Below are 20,802 nucleotides of genomic sequence, written 5' to 3'. Positions count from 1 at the left end.
GTGAACAGAAATGATATAGCCATACATACATACTGACAAGCACATTGACGTATATACAGCCATAACTAGATTAAATTTTACAATGTAGAAAATCAGCATCTTTACATTCTATATACTGTTTTATTATTACATCATAATACAAAAATTTCAAATACTGATTCTGATTTACAGAATTGCTATAAGTATTAGTTAAAATTATAGAGCCTCAATGTTGGTGTTTTAAGCTAGGAATTGCTGAAAATCATTAACCTTTAAGTATACAAAATTCCTTTGCTGCATCGGAAAATAATTTCCAGCCAGGCAACCACCAAGCCTGTTAAGGCCTTTGTGGGATTGGAAAGCGGACCCCTGTAAGATCTTAGTAGTCAGGTGTGGAAAAGGTGTGGAGCGAGTGTTACTAAGGACTGTTATCCAGATCATTGTACCTGCATTTAGCAGATTTTCATAGCACTGAGCTTAGAAAAAATTGGAACCAGAACAGATAAAAGCAGTGGCTTCATTTTTCTCTAAATGCAGGTGTGCAGTATTTAAAAATATAGAAATGATAAAATCTTAATTAACATGGCAAGCCAACAAAACATTTTTCACTTCAGTGGTGCTTTGATTCTTATTCAGATATTAAACATATAGTTTGAGCTATACACACATTCTTAGCTCAATCAAGAGAGGTTTTTAACCCAACTTAGCTGCTGAGGCAGTTTAATCCTAAAATTTTTTGTTACAGTGCCTAACCATCTCCCTAAAACAAAATTTCAAGTTAAATCAGTTGTGTTTATAATCTTTCCACTCTTTCTTCTGTGGGTCCAGAATGACAGATATGACAATTCACGGGAAGGACGCAGAGCAGGCTGGTTTATTACAACAGAAAAAAAATGTGTGTTCTGTAAAATTCCTATGGTACACAAAGAATGACCACAAGAAATGATGGCTCATATTTGAGCTATGTTACACTGGATATAAATGGTATTTGCTGGACTGTAGTTATTTAAAACACTTTACTTGTTGCCTCTAGTTAAGAGGAGAAAAAGTCAAATTACAGTTTCAGCCTTTCAACAGCTAAGGAAGTGATGGCTGTGTAGTCTGAGAAAACAGTTGCCTTTCTGGCTGAAGTGGTCATATAGGAGGAAGATGGCAGACGTGCAAGTTGTTTGAATAGGATCAGCTAATCTGGGATGCAAGACTGAGAGAAAAGTAAAAGTAACTAGTTAAAAAAGGTCTGCTATACTAATGTCTGTATGTGAGGCACTCACCAAGCTGGGAAAAATACCGCTCATGCTGAACTTCCTGGATGATCATTTTAATTATAAGGGAAATCCTCAAGAGGAGTAAAATGTCTGTTTAAAAAGCACATCATTACATTAACTGTTAACACAAGATCAGTGATAATTTTTCTGTTGTATTCTTTCTGAAAGCAAAGGACACAAAACAATCTTGAAAAGCTGTCTACTATGTCAAAATATAAGAGTCAAAATAGGAATGACCATAAGAGATAAAATAAGAATCAAGAGAAAGTGATATGACTGGTGCCACCCTGTGCTTTTTTGAGGAGTAATAGAAAGAGATAACAGTACATTGTCTGTACTGGTGAATTCTTTCTGAGTTATGAAAATCATAACCCAGAAGCCTATTTCAGTGAGACTTAGGCACATAATATTTTGAGGATTTGTGCCCAAATTTCAGTAATGCAGTCCAACTATATTTTGTATAACATACTATGGGAATATAGCTCTATCTGTGTCACTACAATGAAGAAGAAATCAACATACTCCGTAAATATTTTAGATTTCATTGTGTCTCAGAAATTGCTAATAAAAATATTAGTAAAGAGCTCCATGATGGTCTCAGCCTCAGCCTGAAGAGCAAAGAGTAGCTCCTGATCTCCCAGTTTTTGCTTTTATTGAGCCCTATGAAGCAGATGAACTGTATCCTGACCCTCTAAGAAAGTTTATCCTCTGGCTAAGGGAAAAGATAGCTGGACCAAGTGCAGACCCATAGATCATTCTCATTCCGCAGAACCAAGGCACAGCAGCTGTATAGACGATGGCAGCCCTGAGGTTACAGAAGTGGCTGTGGAAGTCACCACTGCTTTAATGATGATTTCTCTCTCCCCTCAAGGATCCTGCCCAGCACAGAGTTAGGAGTTAACCCTCTGGGCAAGCAAGTAGCACTCAAGAACAGTAATCCTCTTATAGGAAAACAAATCAATGCTAACAGTTTAATTCTGTTGTCTGTGTTTGCACAAAACAATCCTACTTGGTTAAAGCAGTTAAGCTTTAAACTCACACCGTATAATCATGAGCTGAGACAATGAACACTTGTCCTTCATGCAATAGTAGCCAAATGTATCTCTTTCCTTTTGATAGATTATGATTTTTTGTAATGAATAATGAGAGCCAATTTAAGTCAGTCTTTTCAGGGTAGAGAACAATGAAAAATTGCTTCAGTACAATTTAACTAGGGGATCAGTACAATTTAACTTTTTTCATCCTAAAGGCTGGAAGACATTTAAACCAGTAAAGTTTGACTTGGTTCAGGACTTTTGTGGCAAACTGACATACAAAATAGCTTAATGTAAACTGGAAGAGATCCCTCCATTTCTCCTCCTATGTTTGCCATTTTCACTGCAACCTTCTGCTATGTATTTCTCACCTGTTCTCTCTTACACATATGAGAGGTCCCTTACTCCATAAGTAATCTCACTCATTATTTCATCATATACAGAGAGAGAGAAAAAAAAAGATAAACAGACAAACACTTCAGATGAAATAAATTATGAGTTAAAACTTGGGTTTGGCTGAAGTATAGATAAAGTCCTTCTAACAGTGCCCCAGGTTTAGAGCTAATGTGTAACAGCTCCCACATGTTGGGGTGGGCAGTGGAGTCATCACTACTCTCAAATCCTGTTTCTTCTTGGACTTTGGACTTTATACAGGAATGTGGAAGGGAAACTGGCACTACATGATGTTGGGTAGACAATGAAAGGAAATAAGGTTATTTCAGGTTTTTTTTTAAGTCCTCTTACTGCATGCAAGACCTCGGCTGCTGGGTTTTACGAACACTGAGGCACAATCTTGTTTTAGGAGTTTTGGTTTAGCTCAGAGAACACAGAAACTTGTTTCTCCATCTGTACAGGAAAAAGCCCTGGCTCTGGTTTCACCCTGCCATGATGCTTATGAAGAAAAAGCAATACCTACAGTTTCTATCAGGGATTTTTCATGGTTCTTGAGGGTGTCACTAGCCATGTGAAGGAGGGAAATTTCTTTCAATCCCTTCCTTCATTTCTTTATCTGCTGGTCTCAACTAGCATTTGAGTGGATGAAGATTAACAAATCCTATGCCTCTTCCACGTTGCATTTAATGTTATAAAGTTCCATTTGGCCACAGAGCCTTTTCAATGTATGCCCAAAACAACAACCTGAATGAATTTCATCCTTCAGGTTTAGTTTTTCACTTACCGGCTTTATCTATAAGGATATGAATATAAAATCCTCTACTGGGACTTCCTCTATATGATATACAGTATTTATCAAGCCACAAATGCTTGATAACATGTTTTCAGCATATTTGGCTGCCCTCACACAAGCTGAATAATTAAGCTGACCCCAACAGCAGGTGCTCAAGATATAAAGAACTACTTCTCATGAGTAAACATTGCATATTGAGGTTCCTATTGTCCTTTATTAAGCTCTGTTAGCATTATTCTCATAATTGTATGGCTACTTGTTGCAAGCTTCATCAGATGAAACACCTGCAAAATATTGATACCTGTACAGGAATTTCAGTGGTACCCACAGTTTCTACAGCAGTGGGGATTCAACTAGTTATTCTAACCATTAATAGCTGTTACCCATAGTTATTGCCAAAATTCTATTGCTCAGCACTGAATATTTCTTTGTTTCCCATTCTGTCTCAAAAATTTCCCTTTCTAAAGTTAATATTCATTACCTTTTTAGCAATAAACTAATGACGTTATTTACTTAAATGACATTCAGCAGTGTCAAGTAAGCTCTGATACCCTGCTCCATTTCTCCCTTTGCACGTATCAACATGGTCTTTGTTTCTATTTTATTTTTATCTTCTGCCATCAATGCAGTAATGCAAATAATGAAGAAAATCATACTATGACCAACTAAAGCATAAGCCCTATGGCCTTATGCTTAGGCTCTCAAGTCTCTCAGTTCTTGATACCATTTAACAAGATGCTCACCTTCACTTTTACTTAAAAACAAATATTTTCATATTCCAGAGTGGTAAAGTTTCAGTAATGTGTCCAGCCATAAGTGTTACAACATTGTCTCTCATAGGGATGACTTCCAGAAGTTTGAATCACTCCACTCATCTTTTCTATAAAAACACCCTTCATTAAGACAGGACTGTCTGTGGAAATTAAGGTGACCCCACTTGTACGTAAGCTAACTTACCCATGATCCCCATGATATTTGAACAGTTTTTGTCTTCCTCATACAGCTGAATAGCAAAGTACTACTCATACAATTTTGCAATTGTGAACTGAGGCACAGGAAAACTAAGTGGTGGGTCTAAAATCATACAAGGATTGGAAAATGAAAAGAAGAGATTTGGGGTCTCCTTTCAGTGGGACAGGCTCTCACTGCCTAAGAGAGGGAAGTGGGAATGCCTTTGCCAGGAGTTGAGCAGAAAAAGGCAATACCATAAAATTCATTCTATGCATCTGTCATTTCTATCTCAAGACAGAGCTACTGTAGGGGTAGAGTTATATGGCATTACATGAACTGTACATGGAGCTCAGATTTCCTTACCTTATGATTTTTTTCAATTGCCCTGAAATGCATCTTTATTCTTATCCATTGTGTCTCCACTATTACAAATAGGTATCATGCTGGCATTCAGCAAAGTAATTCTTTTGTTATCCACAGATGGACAGGGGATTACATGGCTAAGAAATTAAATAAAAGCTAAATCCCTATGCTTGATAAAGCTTTGCTTGTTTTCTCTTTCATTCAGGATTACCGAGTGAACATCTTTCTCCGTCAGAACTGGAATGATCCACGCCTTGCATACAGTGAATATCCAGATGACTCTTTAGACTTAGATCCATCCATGCTGGACTCAATTTGGAAACCCGATTTGTTCTTTGCTAATGAGAAAGGTGCCAACTTTCATGAAGTTACAACAGACAATAAGTTGCTGCGAATTTTCAAAAATGGAAATGTACTTTATTCCATCAGGTGAGTCTCTAATCAAAATTTTTTTTTTTTAAGATATGAAGCCTAAAAGTGTAGCTACTGTTAATAAGCTGAAAGAATTGTTATTGGTTATCTTCAGTAGTTAGTCATGCAGAACTGTCACTAAAGTAAGTGTGAGTTTTGAATAATGAATTTTATCATCATTACTGTTCATTATTAACACTACAACAGAAAATGATCCCTAATTAGCTATATGCATAGTAAAAATAATAAGAAAAGTATCACCCCCATTTTAAAAAACAGAAACTAAGCCCATTCAAGCTAGGAGATTTGCACAGAGCAAATACTCCTGGAATATTAAAATCTGAGCAGGCCTGTGTATGAGTTCAAGTTCTTTCTTTCACACACTTCCAATGGCATGACAATCTGCTGTTATTTCTCTCACCATTTGGGATATTGCATTTGCTCTTCAATATGGAAATGGGACCTGTTTGAGGAAGCATGAGATTTAAAGAATAGCTCACTTATTGCTGGTGGGGGGAGGAGCAGAAAGTAAATTTTTGAAAAATTTTAGGAAGCTGTTAGCAGCAATCATATATAAGTATTGACAAAATTAAAATATTCTGACTCTTTTCTCTTCTCTGATCCCCACTTTCCTTGTATTAATACAGAAATCAGCAGGCATTCTTACCACTGTCTTGAAAAACCTGGTCTAATGAGAGATGCACTTGTTATAGGCATAGTAATGCCCCATGAGACAGGATTTAGATTTGGTATTAATACAGTGAACTGCTTGTGCAAAATGTTGCACTTTTCAAAATAAAAATACCTCAGACAAAATATTAAGGAGAAAAAGGTCATGTTTAGTTTTGCAAGCTTTTATGATACTGCACTAATGGGCAATTTGGCTCTTTTGAAGAGACAGGAGTCTGCAAATCAGTTTGTACACTAAGAGAAAAAAAAACAGATATTTGTGACTTGCATGGATGTACCAGTGGCATGGGAGCCTCCTTCCTCCCATCTTCCAGTGCAAGTGGGCAACATCTTTTCAAGCTTACACAAGGAGAAAGGGTTTGGCTAAACTTCCTAGGAGCGCAYCATATCCAAAAGGAGGTTAGTCTGCCGGTCTGGGAAAATAAACATTCCTTAGTGTCATAACATGCATTCTGGCACTAGACACCAAGAGAGAACATGCAAAAAGGACTCCTTCTCTGGACCAAAGTAAAAAGCAGAGCTAAATCAATTGTCTCCAAATTATCTGAGTCACCTTGAGATGCACTGGCAGCTACTATCACCTTGATCCAATAATTGATCCACATTGATCAAATAATTCCTTCTCCTTGCCCTACTCCCTCCAAATACACACAGCACACACAGTAGAGATACAACCACTCTGACAGAAGTTTGGATAGCAACTTCAGTATAATTTTGACTAAGTTCATAGTCATATGAAACAGAATATAAACACATGCAAAACATTATCATACTAAATTTATAAAAACAAACATTGACTGTAATGATAGCAGATGCCTGATAGTGCTTGTATTTCTAGTGAAGCCAGAATGTTTATGTTGTCATGATTTAATTAAGAAATATTACCAAGAGGGCCAATTTCTGAAAGATTTAAAATTATATAATTGACATGCAGCTGAATAGTGAATTTCAGTTGGTTTAGCTTTTGATGAGGGTAGACATGCAAATTGCTAAAGAGTTAACATTAAAAAAAAAAAAAAAGGGAAATGCCTAAACTGTTGCTTTTTATTTCCTAATCTCTCCTCCTCTCCCTAATTGCATCTGAACAAAATATTCAGACAAGTAAACAATGAGAAGGTTCAAATTGCTGCTCCAATAAATACTTAATATAAAATACTAAAATATTTATTGAAGCACAAAGTAGAACCCAGGTGTCTCTTCTTTCAGATGATTTGCCACATTGTTATCTAGAGAAATGAATTACGTGAACCTAATGCCTACCCATCAGAATTTGGGACTATTTCAACAGGAGATGACTAGTTTCCTCCTCTGACTCTCCCCCTTCAGCTCTGTCACTGGCAAGCTAAACAGAAGTTATAGCAACAAAGGAAGCCTTGGAGAGGGGAGAGGGGAGGTAAAAGAGTGAGACACACAGCCATGCTTGCTACCTATTGCCCACAGCATCTAGCCCCAGTGCCAAACACAGGGAAATGGACTTAAGAGAAGGAAGCAAGAGCACTGTTATTCTGAAAAAGGCCTTATATGTAAGGAATTAATTTTAAGCCACTCCGATTTTTGGAGAACATTCTGTCAGCTGAACTAATAGATGACTGTTGGGGAGAATGGCCATGCCAGGCATTCTCTAGCAAGAAGAAAGGTGCAGTCATGACCCTAAATGATGAATAGGCACCTACCAGTTCTTAACATGCCCAGTGAAGGAACACATACACCTTCACCTCATATGTTCTTCTTTCTCATTTCTCTGTGACGTATCACTCACTAATGAGTGTATTGACATAAAATGTAAAAATATCTTGTTTCCCTATAGATTGCAAAGTATTCAGCAAGAAATATCGTGGTTAGTACAAAACACAGCTGCCATTCAAAATTACAGGCATATTTTAGTCTACCACCAATACCCTAAAAAGTTATCTTAAACCTTTGTGTCGACAATATAAGCACCTTATTTTAGGACAATAACACATAAATTACTTTGCCAGCATGATTTGCAGCTGACATCTGTTATGAAATTCTTGTAAATCTGGGTAAATTTTATGCCAAGGATTTGAAATACTGTAAAAGTACAATAATTCTGCTCTAACACAAAAAAGCATGCTGTTGTTGCATTCCTTTAGACTTCCCATAAAGTTAGGCAACTCTCCTGAAAAATGTATTTTTCTGAAAGTCTGTAATAAGTTGGCTTTCTGCATTTTCCACAATTTTTGTCATCATAGGCTACGGGAATGAAATGGGTTCATCTAATATCTATCCCTTTTCAGAGATTTTTAATGGAAAATTGTGTTTACTTCAGTTTTTAATGACTCCCAGTGTTCTGATGCACTCTTCCTGTGCATATATATGCTATTTTTGTGGTATATTTTTAATATATGTTTTGTGTTCTTTCAGATTGACTTTAATACTGTCCTGTCCAATGGATCTCAAAAATTTTCCAATGGATGTGCAAACATGTATAATGCAGCTGGAAAGCTGTAAGTTTGAATAATGTATTCTCCTATAAATACTTTTGTTGAGATTTCAACAGCCACCCAGGGGATAGAAAGACACCCAGTAGTGACAGGAGAACTAACCTTTTTAAAGTAACCACTGATTTTATCAAAAGAATCTGTGAAGCATTAAGATACTTTTAACCTTACTTGCACTGACAATCAACAATTTCAGGTAAATATAAAGCTAAGTATGCAGGGTCAAAGCTTACCTTATGCAAAATTTATGCATAGAGGGATTCACCATAAATTCTTCTCTGTATTCACACATACACATCTGTATGTGATCGGGGGGAAAGTGATATGGGAAAGTGGAAAGGATATATGAGAATAATTTAAGGGAGTGATTTATCTGACTTACGTGAACACCCTGAAATCCAGAATAACTTGGGGTCCTTACAAAAGGAGGCAAGGTAATTTATACTGAGTACCTGCTCTTCAACATGCCTCCATGTTATAGCTGCTTATCTGTACTTTTTATATGACCATCCTAGAAAGAACTGGAAAGAGGGTTTACTGCAAAGGAGAACTGTAGAAAGGTTATAGAGTATGTCTATGTGTTTAAATATACACATATACGTACACACCACATGTGCTTTACACAGCCCTCATCCCCTCATTCCTCCCTCTCAACCAGGGCAGCACCCTGGGTCAGTGGAACGCCCTCCAGAAACCACAGCAAGGGCTGCAGGGGCCTCAGGTAGGAGGAGGCAAAATCCATACAAAGTCTCATCCATCTGGGGATCAAATGATGATCCAGCCATCAGCCATAACACTGGCGCGTTTCACAGTCCTCAGAAGGCTGCCTGAGCTTAATGTGATTTGTAGTAGCACAGCTAGCTTGATATTGAAAACAGCTAGCAAAATGCAAACAGAAAAATAGACCTGATGGCCTTCTAACACAGAGACGGTGCAATGGTTTGCCCAAACCCAGTGTTGCACTCTCAGCGGGAAAAGCCAAATTACAACTCCAGATGATATAAACACTCTCTTTGTAAAGTCCTATTTGCATATACAAATATCCTGAGGAGAGCAGAGGGGAAGGTAAAAACAGATTAGAGAGGACAAGCTTTACAGAATTATCTTTCAATTAAGAGTAACACCTTATATGTGAAACAAAGCTAGCATTTGCTAAGTCAACCCACTGTACATTGTACTTATCATCTACCTTGAGATGTCCTTTCAAACAGAAAACAGGATGGAAAGTGTACAGAAGCTATGCCATTTCAAGGCCACCATGCACAAAAAGACAAAAGCAAAGTTTCTGTAAGATGCTAGGATCTGAGCTAGCACAGTATGTGTGAGGAGGAAGGCATAGCACGGATATGCGTTAAACTCTCATTTCCCTGTGATATGAAATGTTTGGGAATTGCCTTTCCCCTCAAAATGAGACGGATTCTTAGCAGAGAGATCCTCCTAATGATGTAAAAAACAAAAATAATAAAAAGTGTTCTCTGAAAGATTTTGGCAATTTTGGAGTTTGTGAAAATTAACGATGGAAAAACAATCAGGTAAATAATAAGTACCCATCTTAATGTGAGATTTATATTTATAGTTTTAGGATCAATATGTAAAATATCTCAGAAAAGAAGTTTCTGCACATAGAACGAGATTACTGGATCGTTTGAAATAGATTACAGAACAGAAATACACTGTATATAATTTGATTAAGATACTTCTTGCCTTTTTTTTTTTAATGGAACAAAGCAGGGGCAGAGGGAAGTGGGAGGTGATTATATATCAGTCAGTATGTCAGAACTGTTTGTTGTATGGATAACAGTATGCTTTTACAAAAAATTGCAGGGTGAGTATGAAAGCCAGATCTATTTTTCATTACAATGGACATATGGTAATATTACAGAGCAGGCTTTTAATATGAGGTCAATGGCTGAATCTGACAGCAGAGATTTTCTTGACAAAAATTGAACAACAGTTTTTTGTTCCAAATGTCAAGGAATTTAGGGGAATGTTATATGTTCATCACTTAACCAAAAGTGAACATTCAATCTAAGGAGAGAATTCTACTAATAACCAATGTCACCTTTATAATTAATGTGACTAAAGACAAGGTTAATAGGAAGCAGTTGTATCAGAGTACATACATATGGCAGGTACATTCACTCTATATGATTAAGTTTCAAACAGAAGGTATCATAATATTTGACTGAGCAAGAAAAGATATAATTTAAAAAAAATTGTGTTTAGAAAGTTATGAAATAGTTACTTTAACAACTTCATAAAACTCAGCTGCATTTTCCCTCTCTTTCAACCGTTTTAAGGGCAGATCATACAACAACTGAGCATTCTTGAACAAAAGAGGCATCTGTTTTGCTTTACAGAAACCTTGCAGGAGCTCACAAATTCCCACAAACTGCACCGTAGGGAACCAATACTTATTAGTTGAATAGCACTGTAGATGTTCTACTGTATTTCCCAGCTGAACATTTTGCACTGCAGTCTTGTTTTTAATCATCCAGTTCAGTGGGATCAAATTCCCTGCTGCACATTCACATAGTACAGAGGGGCAATGTTCACAAAAGAAGAGCTTAGCAAAATACAAATCAGTGTTTCAGTTTGAGATATTGCAATATTATAGTTATACAGAAGGACCACTTAATTTCACAGGGAAGTTAGAAGTAATAAAGCCTTCTCCGTATCCCCTTGTCTGACTCTGTTTGAACTGTAATTCCAGTTATTGAAAAATAGGGACTATGGCCAAATTAGCTGAAAATTATCAGGCAGAAAATTTTGCAGCATGTAGGAGCTCTGATTATACCTACATGCCTGCTAGCAGAATAACCAGTTAGGTTTGCAAGAAGAAGACAGCAGTTCCTTGAAACTGAGAAAAACAAGTTTGGGACAGATCCAAGGAAGGTGGGCACAATGACACAATTTCCAAGTGCGTAGACCTTCTAGGGCAGTAAGTTATCTGTCCAAAACCAGTTTCCCTAAACAGTGAGTACAGCAAAGGAATTAAGACACTTTAGAAGAGTTATAAAAAATATCTACATGCTAGACAGCAGAGCTAGGTTAAAAAAATGCTTAACGTGAGTCTGAACACTGACCACTTTCCAGAACTTTGAAAAAGATGAACACAACCATTCAAGATCCACAGTCACCAGATAAGAACAGGCATCTAGTTCTCTTAAAAATTACAGAAGAAAAAAGGAGGATGGATGCATTTAGCATTTTCTCAGGCTTATCCACTTCATATCAAATCTCCTGAGGTAAGAATTGAAATAACCCAAAGAGCCTGAATCCATCCATGAAAGAGATTCTTGGATGGATTCAGGCTCTTCGGGTTATTTCAGTTTCTAGGCTACAGTGTCAAACTCTCATGTGAGCCTGTCTTACATTCTTTGGTGCACAGTGAGACAGCTTGAACAGGGGAAGTGAAGTAAATACCCTGCTGGTTACTGCACTGTCCAGGGAAGTGAAAGGTGTGGGTTTCAAAACTGCGAACACAGATCTCTTGCATCCTGGGCAAATAATCTAATCATCAGGGTATTTTATACAAGCAAATTGGTGGCAGGAACAAAATAGCAGCAGCGGTGCTTTCAGATGTTTCTCTTTAAAGTGACCATCACTGCTGTCTTTTGCACTGAGCGCCAACTTGGGAAGGCTATTGTACAATTATGAATTTCCACCACCTATTTATTTCAGTTTCTTTAAATTGCCTCTGATCTTGCAAGTCTTGTTCTTGCATGTGACACTAAGCAAATTAAACTGTTACTTAGAAATTACTCATGTTTTTCTTACTCATTTTACCATCATTCTAGGTTGCAGAGCAAGACTCACAGTTACTTATAAAGGACAAACTGTGGGTTGTACCTCTGCTATAAAATAATAATCTTGTTTAGTAACACATTCTCCCCACCAATATTGATACTGTTGTTCCAGCATGGAAAGCTCTAAGTGAAAAATTCATGCATAGCTTTTCTCCCCAAATGATATTTTTATTTTTAACCAGCTCTTGTAATGGTTATTACAAAATCACTCTAAGCAGCTGGATTTGCCCCTGGTCATTCATGATGAAGTGGTCACACATAATGAAGTGTCTGAAAAATATCAAAGTGAAAATGTCTTCTATTTTTAAAGGATTTCTTTAACTAAAGGATTTCTTAGCAACTAAAACAAACTATTTTCATATCTTAGAAAGGAAGCAAATCAAACTGCACATGTGAAATAATCTCTTCTACATTTTTGTGCTTTATGCCAGGGTAGTCTATAGACATGTGAGATAATTTTAGTTTTATTCTGCTTGAATAAAATACAAAGAAATGGCAAATACATATTTATTTTTGTGGCCTATCTCTCAAGGAAAAAAATGTTTTTTTTTTCATGTGTTACAGCTTGTTGCATGTCTTTTTAAAATTCACTTTTTTCTCAGTGCATTCCCTTATTACAGTTATTACAGCATCCCCTATATTGCAGTTATAACTATCTGTGCAATTTAGTATTCCTGGATTTTCAAACAATAGTACTATGAAAATATTAAATTAGTTACGAAAGAAGAAATATACTATGAAAAGCACTTCCCTACCCAACAGAATACTTCATTTTATTTTGATAATTACAGTCTCTAACTTTTTAAAAGAATGGCCTTTTTTTCCCCCCGTTTGATTTATGGGGGATTTTTGGTCTTTCTAGACAATCATCTCTCTGTCTTCTGGCTTTTTTGAGGAAATTCACTCTGTACTATACGATGCTGCTACCGGAACAGTACAATTTCTTTCCTCCCAGTCTCTCTCAGATTGTGTGCATGAAAATCTCAGCAAGCAGGCCAATGGCAGATCTGCATTACAGGAGGGGGTATGCACTTGGCTGCTTTCGCCCAACAGCACAGAGCTGCCACTATAAAGATAATAGAACTGAACTGTATTTCGTCCCTGGCAGGGAAGCCAGGGTGCTTACCTGAGTGAGAGTAATTATGGGCACATTAGGTCAATGCCTGCTTTTGCCTGAGTGTGCGGCAATTTTCTCTGCCTTCCATTTCAATAGCACAAAAATTGCCAACACCTCGCCCTGTGGTTTCTACTCTGCAGAAGGGTGACTCAGCCCACTCTATACCTGAAGTGAGACCTCACACACAGCTAAAAACAGCTAGATATTTGTAGTCTTCACTTTCCAATCAGCACAGGAAGAAAGGGCAGGAGTAACTCTCCAGCTGCTGCTGAACCCACAGAAGCTGATATTAAAGTGACAGTTGAAAGTCTATAGGCTCCAGGAAGGAATATTACATTTGAGAAATGTGGGAGAGAACTGGGCCTGAAATGTTATTCTTATCTGAAAGGCTAAGAAGAATAGAAGCTATAACTCCCAAGGGAGAGATCCTGTCAGAACGACTTAGAGGGCAGTGCAAAGGGCTGACCTTTTGCAAAGCAGCTCAGAAGTACACAGAATTAAATCCTGCTTTCTTGGAGCTCCAGCATAGACTTAGTCCTCAAATGCAGCACAACTGATTTCTCAAGCTAGTATTTTTAATGGCTAACATATATTAGAAGAATTTATTCTATCCTTTAGCTGAAGTCAGGTACGTTAGATCGATCAGATCCTCCCCACGCTATGTTGTTTGGAATTCAGGGCACAATTCGAACCTCTGCCATGTTCTTAGAAATAGTAATCTGCAGGCAGCATATCCTGGAGGCACTCTGCTGGGCTGCCTAACAGAAAGGTAGTAAAACTACTCCAGTCAGCACAACCGTAACCCTTGCCTCAGCTGGATACCTAAAGAGCTGCTCAGTTTGCTGAATAAATCCAATGTTACTCTTGGACCTGTACCTTAGACAGTAAATATAAAAAAGAATGGAATTTAGATAAATCACTAAGATTAAAAGAACTATAAAAGAAAATGTGTAGTCAAACCAAATTCTCTTGTACAAAAATGCTAGATATTCAGTCCAGTTGTTTCATGCCATTTATGTGCTTGTTTATTGAACAGAGACAAAGAGTTAGGTTTTAATATGCCTTTAGCTAGTGCAGTAAGACACAAGAAGAGAATAGCCTTCCTGGAGTAAAACAGATTGAGTAGAAAATTTACAGGTTGAATTAATATTCAACTGGAATACAAGTTTGCTCAAAAATTTCATTCTTCATGGCTTGGAATGGTACTACAATGGTGGTTAAGACCCTGGCAGCATAAGTGAGAAAAAAAATCTTGGAATTGCCAAGACAATTCTGGTTCAAAGGCATGGAGACTCTGAAGATCAGGGAAATTGCTTATGCTAAATAACTAACCTTATTTATCTGTAATGGGGTAGTCCCATGGAAATAGCCTGAAGAAGAGAAGTTAATACCTTCAAGACTCTTCAATAATTCTTCAAGACAAATTTGTTGGATGCCCGCTGTCTTGCCTATGAGACTATGGGGCTTTTAATGCCTACAGCTGAAATTGAATTAGCTAAAATAAAACCTTCATGCTCTCAGTATGTATACATTAAACTGATATAAACAGCTTGGTTTCAATACCTTCTATAGAACTATGTGGATTGATGTAGGCTGAATGGACACCTTATTTGTTTAAGGTGGGTTTTGTTCTTATGCTTCAGAATTGGATGAGCAAAATAGTTATATGTATTAATAAGATTAATAATAGTATTGAAAATAAAACAAATACAATTTACCTTTTCTTTCAAGGATTTCTTATAAGAGTGTTGGTAATAACTTGCCAACACCATTTTTGAAAAGACAACATCAGAGTTTTCTTGGGAAAAGAACAGAGCAGAATTTGGCCTCTTTAGGGACCTGTTTGGAAGAATCCCATGGGACAGGGTCCTAGAAGGAAGAGGGTTCCAAGAAAGCTGGTTGATATTCAAGGATCACCACCTCCAAGCTCAAGAGAGGTCTATCCCAATGAGCAAGAAGTCAAGCAAAGGGGGTAAGAGACCTGCATGGATGARCAAGGAGCTCCTGGCAAAACTAAGATCATTAAGGGGTTAGAGCAACTCTCATAAGAGAAAAGGCTGAGAGAGCTGGGACTGTTTAACCTGGAGAAGAGAAGACTGAGGGGGTGGATCTTATTAATTCATTTAAATATCTGAAGGGAGGCTGTAAAGTGGATGGGGCCAGACTCTTTTCAGTGGTGCCCTGCTTGAAACACAGGAAGTTCCATCTGAACATAAGGAAAAACATTTTTCCTATGAGGATGACTGAACACTGGAACAGGTTGCCCAGAGTGGTTGTGAAGTCTCCATCCTCCGTTCAATAGCTGTCCAGACACGTTCCTAGGCAACCTGATCTAGGTGACCCTGCTTGAGCAGGGGGTTGGACTAAGTGATCTCTAAAGGTCCCTTCTGGCCTCAACCATTCTGTGATTCTGTGAAATGACCAAGAGAATGATTTAGTTTTCCTTCTTCCAGACAGTTACATTGCCTTGCTATTTAGAAGCACTTCAGTAGATCAGATTCTTTTTCCCCCTCAATCTCTTTTGCAACCTGGAATGCATCCTGAAAATTCTCACTCTAGCTAGACAATATTTAATGCTTTCTAAAGACACAAATGGACACTAAAGCTTTTAGAGTTAGTATATCCGTTTTGTCCAATTTCTGCCTAAAAGTATTGTATAATATTAGATAGATGGATTAGATAGACTGTCACTTAATTTTATTTGATGTCTAGATATCTTAAAAACTTCCACCAACTATTCCAGACACAAATATTGACAACCATGACTCAAGATAAGGCGTGGGCCTTATCTTGTTCATCTCAGGTGGAGGTCTCAGTCTGCCAGCACATGCCTCACGAACTAATTAGCTGGAATAACTTCAGGCTCCTCATCTGAGTAGTTTCTCTTTATGATAACTATTTGCAGAGAGGCTACAGTGCCATGAGGACATAGTCCTCAATCCTCTTCCTGTAAACTTCCTCTGGCAACATTTCTCTTCTGGGATGCTAGCCTTGCCATATTACCAGCAATTTACCATCTGATTTTGCATACCATATGTGCTAAAACAGGGTCGTTGGGTTAAAGCAGTGTAAGTCAAAGGGGTCAGTATTAATGCAACCTAATCAGTATTGTAACTTTTGAACAGCGCTGTTCAACAAACCAGTGTGTTTTTCTGCCTTTTCTCAGTAGTTATGACCATACTGATTAGATTTTGTGTGATTTGAAGCATCTTTATAGATTATATTAATCTTTAAATGATAGAAAGCTGATTGCATTAAAAGGTAGCAGAACATGTTGATTCTACCTTTTTGTCCATTCAAGCAGAATTCTTCTTCTGTTAATACCATATATTTTTTTCTCCTATTGCTAAGTGAGATACCAATATCTGTTGTGTACATTGCACAGTAGTCACTTACAAAACATCTTGTAGATATCATCTTGTAGATAATTTTCTAAATAAAGTTTCATAGTGAATGGAATATAAYTTAAATATCTAATGAGAAAGTCTACTTATTTTTTAAGTCACAAGTGTGTTGTGAGGCTAAAAGCAGAATGTTCAGTCAGTCAAAAAGAGTAGGAGAAAATATCTACCAGAGTCATGAGCATCATCCCTAAAGAACAAGAACCAGTAAGACTCAATAAATAATGTACTTGCATCACAGCAAACACACTTGACTGTCTTGCATATTTTAAAGCGTTACATATTACAGATAATTTTCTGTTTTTTCTTGCACACAAAGAAGTCTAAACTTTTCTCAGTGAACCACTAAATTCCCATATACCTTGTCAGACCTTTTAAGGTATTAACACATACTGACTTCAACTAAGCCTACTGCCAGTAAAAAACTCCTGCAAGACTTTAACTAGCCCTCTTGTGGAAGTAATTTGCTATTATGTAAATGTGATTGCTATATGAAAAAGAAAATGTAAATTACATTAAATTATTTTAGCTGTAGTGTTAATTAGGAAAATATGAAAAATTCATAACACCAACTTTTAATCAGTTAAAGTTATGATAAAAAGTAATCCTGTTTGGACAAGGATATTACAGGGAGCATAGACACACATGATACTGCTTCCCTCAGGTCTCTTTCATGGTTCTTTCCACTACAAGGAGAAACAGTTGCTTCAGGGCAGATATCTTTGTTGTAATCTTTTTGTACAAAGAACGCACCCAAATCCTGTTTCCTTGTCACACCAGAAACAAACAATAGCAAGCAGTTTCCTTGTTTCAAAATCCTGCAGTGCAAAATTTCACACTGGGTTCAGTACTTGAAGGTAAAATACATAGGAAAATGGGATAAACTAGCACGTGAATTTATAGTTTCAGTTATTCTCAGTAATGGTCAATATACATGCTTTTACCTGGTGAAATTCAAGAACAACTGTGAAGTATTTTGCCCCTCCATGAATCACAGGTAAAAACTTTGCCTTTTCTGAAAAGTAAGAGCAAATATCTGGACAGTAGCCAGACAACAACAAAAATATTGCAAACTGCACTCTACTTTAGCCATGGTAGCTTGTTTGTGGCCCATAATGTACAAAATCTGGCATCTCTACTTCTCTCAAGAATGCATCCTTACTCATTTACAGACCGCAAACCCAAATCCTAGCACACCACATTTCAGAGACAGAAGTCCTTACTAATCCACCTAACTTAGTTCTGCTAGATGTGGTCCTGCAGACCATTGTATCAGGTGATAGTCTCCATTGCTTTCAGCTGTTTCTGTAATATAAAAGGGTCACTTTTTCCAAAAGTGAGTTGTAACCTAGTATAAAATAGGTTGGTGACTGACTGTCTTTTTAAAAAAAAAAAAAAAAAAAAAATTAGAACATCATCACTTGGACCTTTCCCCATAACACTGAATTTCCTAATCACCAATAATAAAAATATCTGGTAGCAATTTATCGTAGTGATCAAAACCACCTCTCAGTGAAAAAAGAAAAATATCCTTTTGAGTGAGAGACTGAATATCATGTTGGGCTGCAGGAGATGCAAGTAAGTAGCAGATATTTCTATTCTGTTCACAAAGCAAGAGCAAGAAAGGATGGAGATAATACAGTAAGACTGAATAGCAAGAATCTACAAATAATATGGATAACCATTATGTAGCAAAGGTTTACACAGTACACGGGTGTACTCAGAAATAGATCCACAGTTTTTTTCTTCCAGACACAGACTGGGACTCCCTTTGGTCCTCCACACCAAGTTTTCTTACCATGGAAATCAGATATGATGAGAGAAAGAAGGAGAGGAGGGAAACATTTTATACTCAAGTCTTACTCCAAGATGAAGTTAGGATTCAAGAGCTGAGAAGTACTTCCATCTACTTCAGGATAAGCTCTGTAAGTAGACTTACAGAGCATTTACACTTCTGTGTAGCTGATAAAAGGACTCTCTGATTTGTCTTTGGGTCATCTCTTTCTATACTCTTAGAGGAGATCAAAAGAGGGCCACTGAAATTATCCAACTAGACAAAATACAATGCCATTAGAGGCATAGCAAATACATGATTAAGTATCATGCTTGCTATTTTTGCAAAACCAAGAACAGGTTATCAGTGGAGAAACAGGGCTTCTATAGGCTTCTATCTGAACTTGAAAAACAGTGCAAAGGACATGATTCCTGATTTTGTGACATTGCTGTGAGTTGGTTCTTCTAACTTCCTCTAATTCAAGTTTCTAGATTGTGCCAACTGTCTTGCCAACCACCTTCTGTGTATTCAGTATTTACGGACATAATAACACAATAAAGATACCATTATTCTCCTTCTCCATTAAAATCCCTAAAGAGAAATATCCTGGTTCTTCATAATTATTACATACTTCAGCGCAGTTCTTAGAAGATGCACAACATATATAACAATATACCATGCACAGCACAAGTTTGTGCTAGTAACTACACATCTGTTCAGAATAATTTCTTCACATTTCGGGCCCACAGTTTTCTCATAATAAGCTGATCTGACCATGTAACTGTTCTTTACTGCTCCATCTGTACAATGATAACCACATAAGGAAATAGAGGTTCTCTAATATTTTATCATGTAGGCCATTTGGAAAATACACACTGTACATCTTTAATCTCTGACAGCAGACCAATATTAGCAACAGACATTTAGACTTTTACTTAACATTACCCTACTGAATGATATTCATTAAATTGCTTTGAAGATAATGTGCATACATCAATCAGGTAACTCCAAATTAAACAGCCAAGTAAGAAGCAAAAGCTTAAGGTTCAGTATTTTTGGCATTTAGTTTGAGATATTTTGCCTTAATTTCATTATCATACCTTCTGATGCTTTCATCAAAAATTAAAATCTTGGATTGAACCTCTCTGTATATACTGGTCAGTGGCAAGATAATGCATTCCTGAGATATTCTATTTGACCATTTATGCATATATCCACCCAACAAATTGGCACATTATAATTGTTAGAGTTACAGGAACACAGCTGTATCTTTTTACGTATAAATCATTTGTTTATTCAGGTGTTTCCACTTTCATTTGCTGCAGTGTTTTCCACATTCTATTGCTCCACATTCAAGCTTGTTGTCATAATATACAAATAGCAGAATTTGTCTCTCAAGCGGTACAGTAAATATTTTCCATAATATTTATACACATTTTGTATCCTGTCCACTGAATAACAGACTTGAAAAGAGAAAGTTGCTAGTTACATTCATCTATCCATACTGAGAATCTATGATTTTCAGTTACTATGATGCCTTAGGTTTCACTCTTAAGATACACATGTAACAGATGCAGACAAAGAATATGACTAAGTTAATGGGTCCTTTCCTCCTCCTCCTTTTTCTTTGCTCACTAGCAGTGCCATTATTCACGAATATCAAAGCAAAACTTGAGAAAACACAAACCGGATATCTATCTCATTTATTTTTAATATTTAGATACTACTAAACTCAGATTTTTTTTTTTAATTACAGTTGTGTCTGAGACATGCTCAGCTCTAGTCATGATCTTTACTGCTGTGACCAGTGCTATACACACACAGAACAAAAAACCACACCATTACTTACTTCATTCATCTATCTTTTCTCAGCTAATCAGTTATTTATTTTATGCAGACAATGAAATGCTTTAGTCCTCTTCATTTTTATTCCTGTAAAACTCATTTTAGTAGTGGATGGCTGAGTGTGTTCTTTTTTTTTTTCCCTCTATCTGAGTAAGGTAAAGGTAATTTAGTAGAGACCTGCTTTGTTAAAATATCTAACCAGATTTCCATTTTGCAAATGTAGGCCTCAGTACTGCAAATATATATGTATGAATGCCATATACAGTCCCACCAAACTCAGGCAGTGGCCTAAGGATTTTAAAGTTATTCACATAATTCTAATACTGTAAACATTTATGACCAGAAATTGCAGGATCCTAAATCTGAAAAATAACACTCAACTGCCCTTGAGGCTCCAAAATTTTCATTAGCAAAGCTCCCTACACTTCTGCCGCTTGCTGCACACATAATCACCCAAATCCTGCTGGCACTAAGCACTTCAGTGCCTTATCCCTATCAGGATCATAAGCCTCTGC

General features: G+C 37.0%; 1 protein-coding gene across 2 annotated transcripts in view; it reads left to right on the top strand.

The window, feature by feature from the left end:
* The window catches only part of GLRA3 (glycine receptor alpha 3), a 100,520-nt gene that overhangs the window by 53,660 nt on the left and 26,058 nt on the right, over nt 1-20,802 (top strand). For both annotated transcript variants that reach the window (XM_026067223.1, XM_026067222.1), the window contains 2 exons: nt 4,984-5,207; nt 8,265-8,347. In XM_026067223.1, the coding sequence (XP_025923008.1) occupies nt 4,984-5,207; nt 8,265-8,347 (307 nt within the window). The remainder of the gene's footprint in view (nt 1-4,983; nt 5,208-8,264; nt 8,348-20,802) is intronic.

This window comes from Apteryx rowi, unplaced genomic scaffold (assembly GCF_003343035.1).
Source record: "Apteryx rowi isolate R43461 unplaced genomic scaffold, aptRow1 scaffold_255, whole genome shotgun sequence".
NCBI classification, from domain to species: Eukaryota; Metazoa; Chordata; class Aves; order Apterygiformes; family Apterygidae; genus Apteryx; species Apteryx rowi.
The sequence above is the reverse complement of the archived record's forward strand: the minus strand, read 5'-3'. Positions and strand labels throughout refer to the sequence as shown.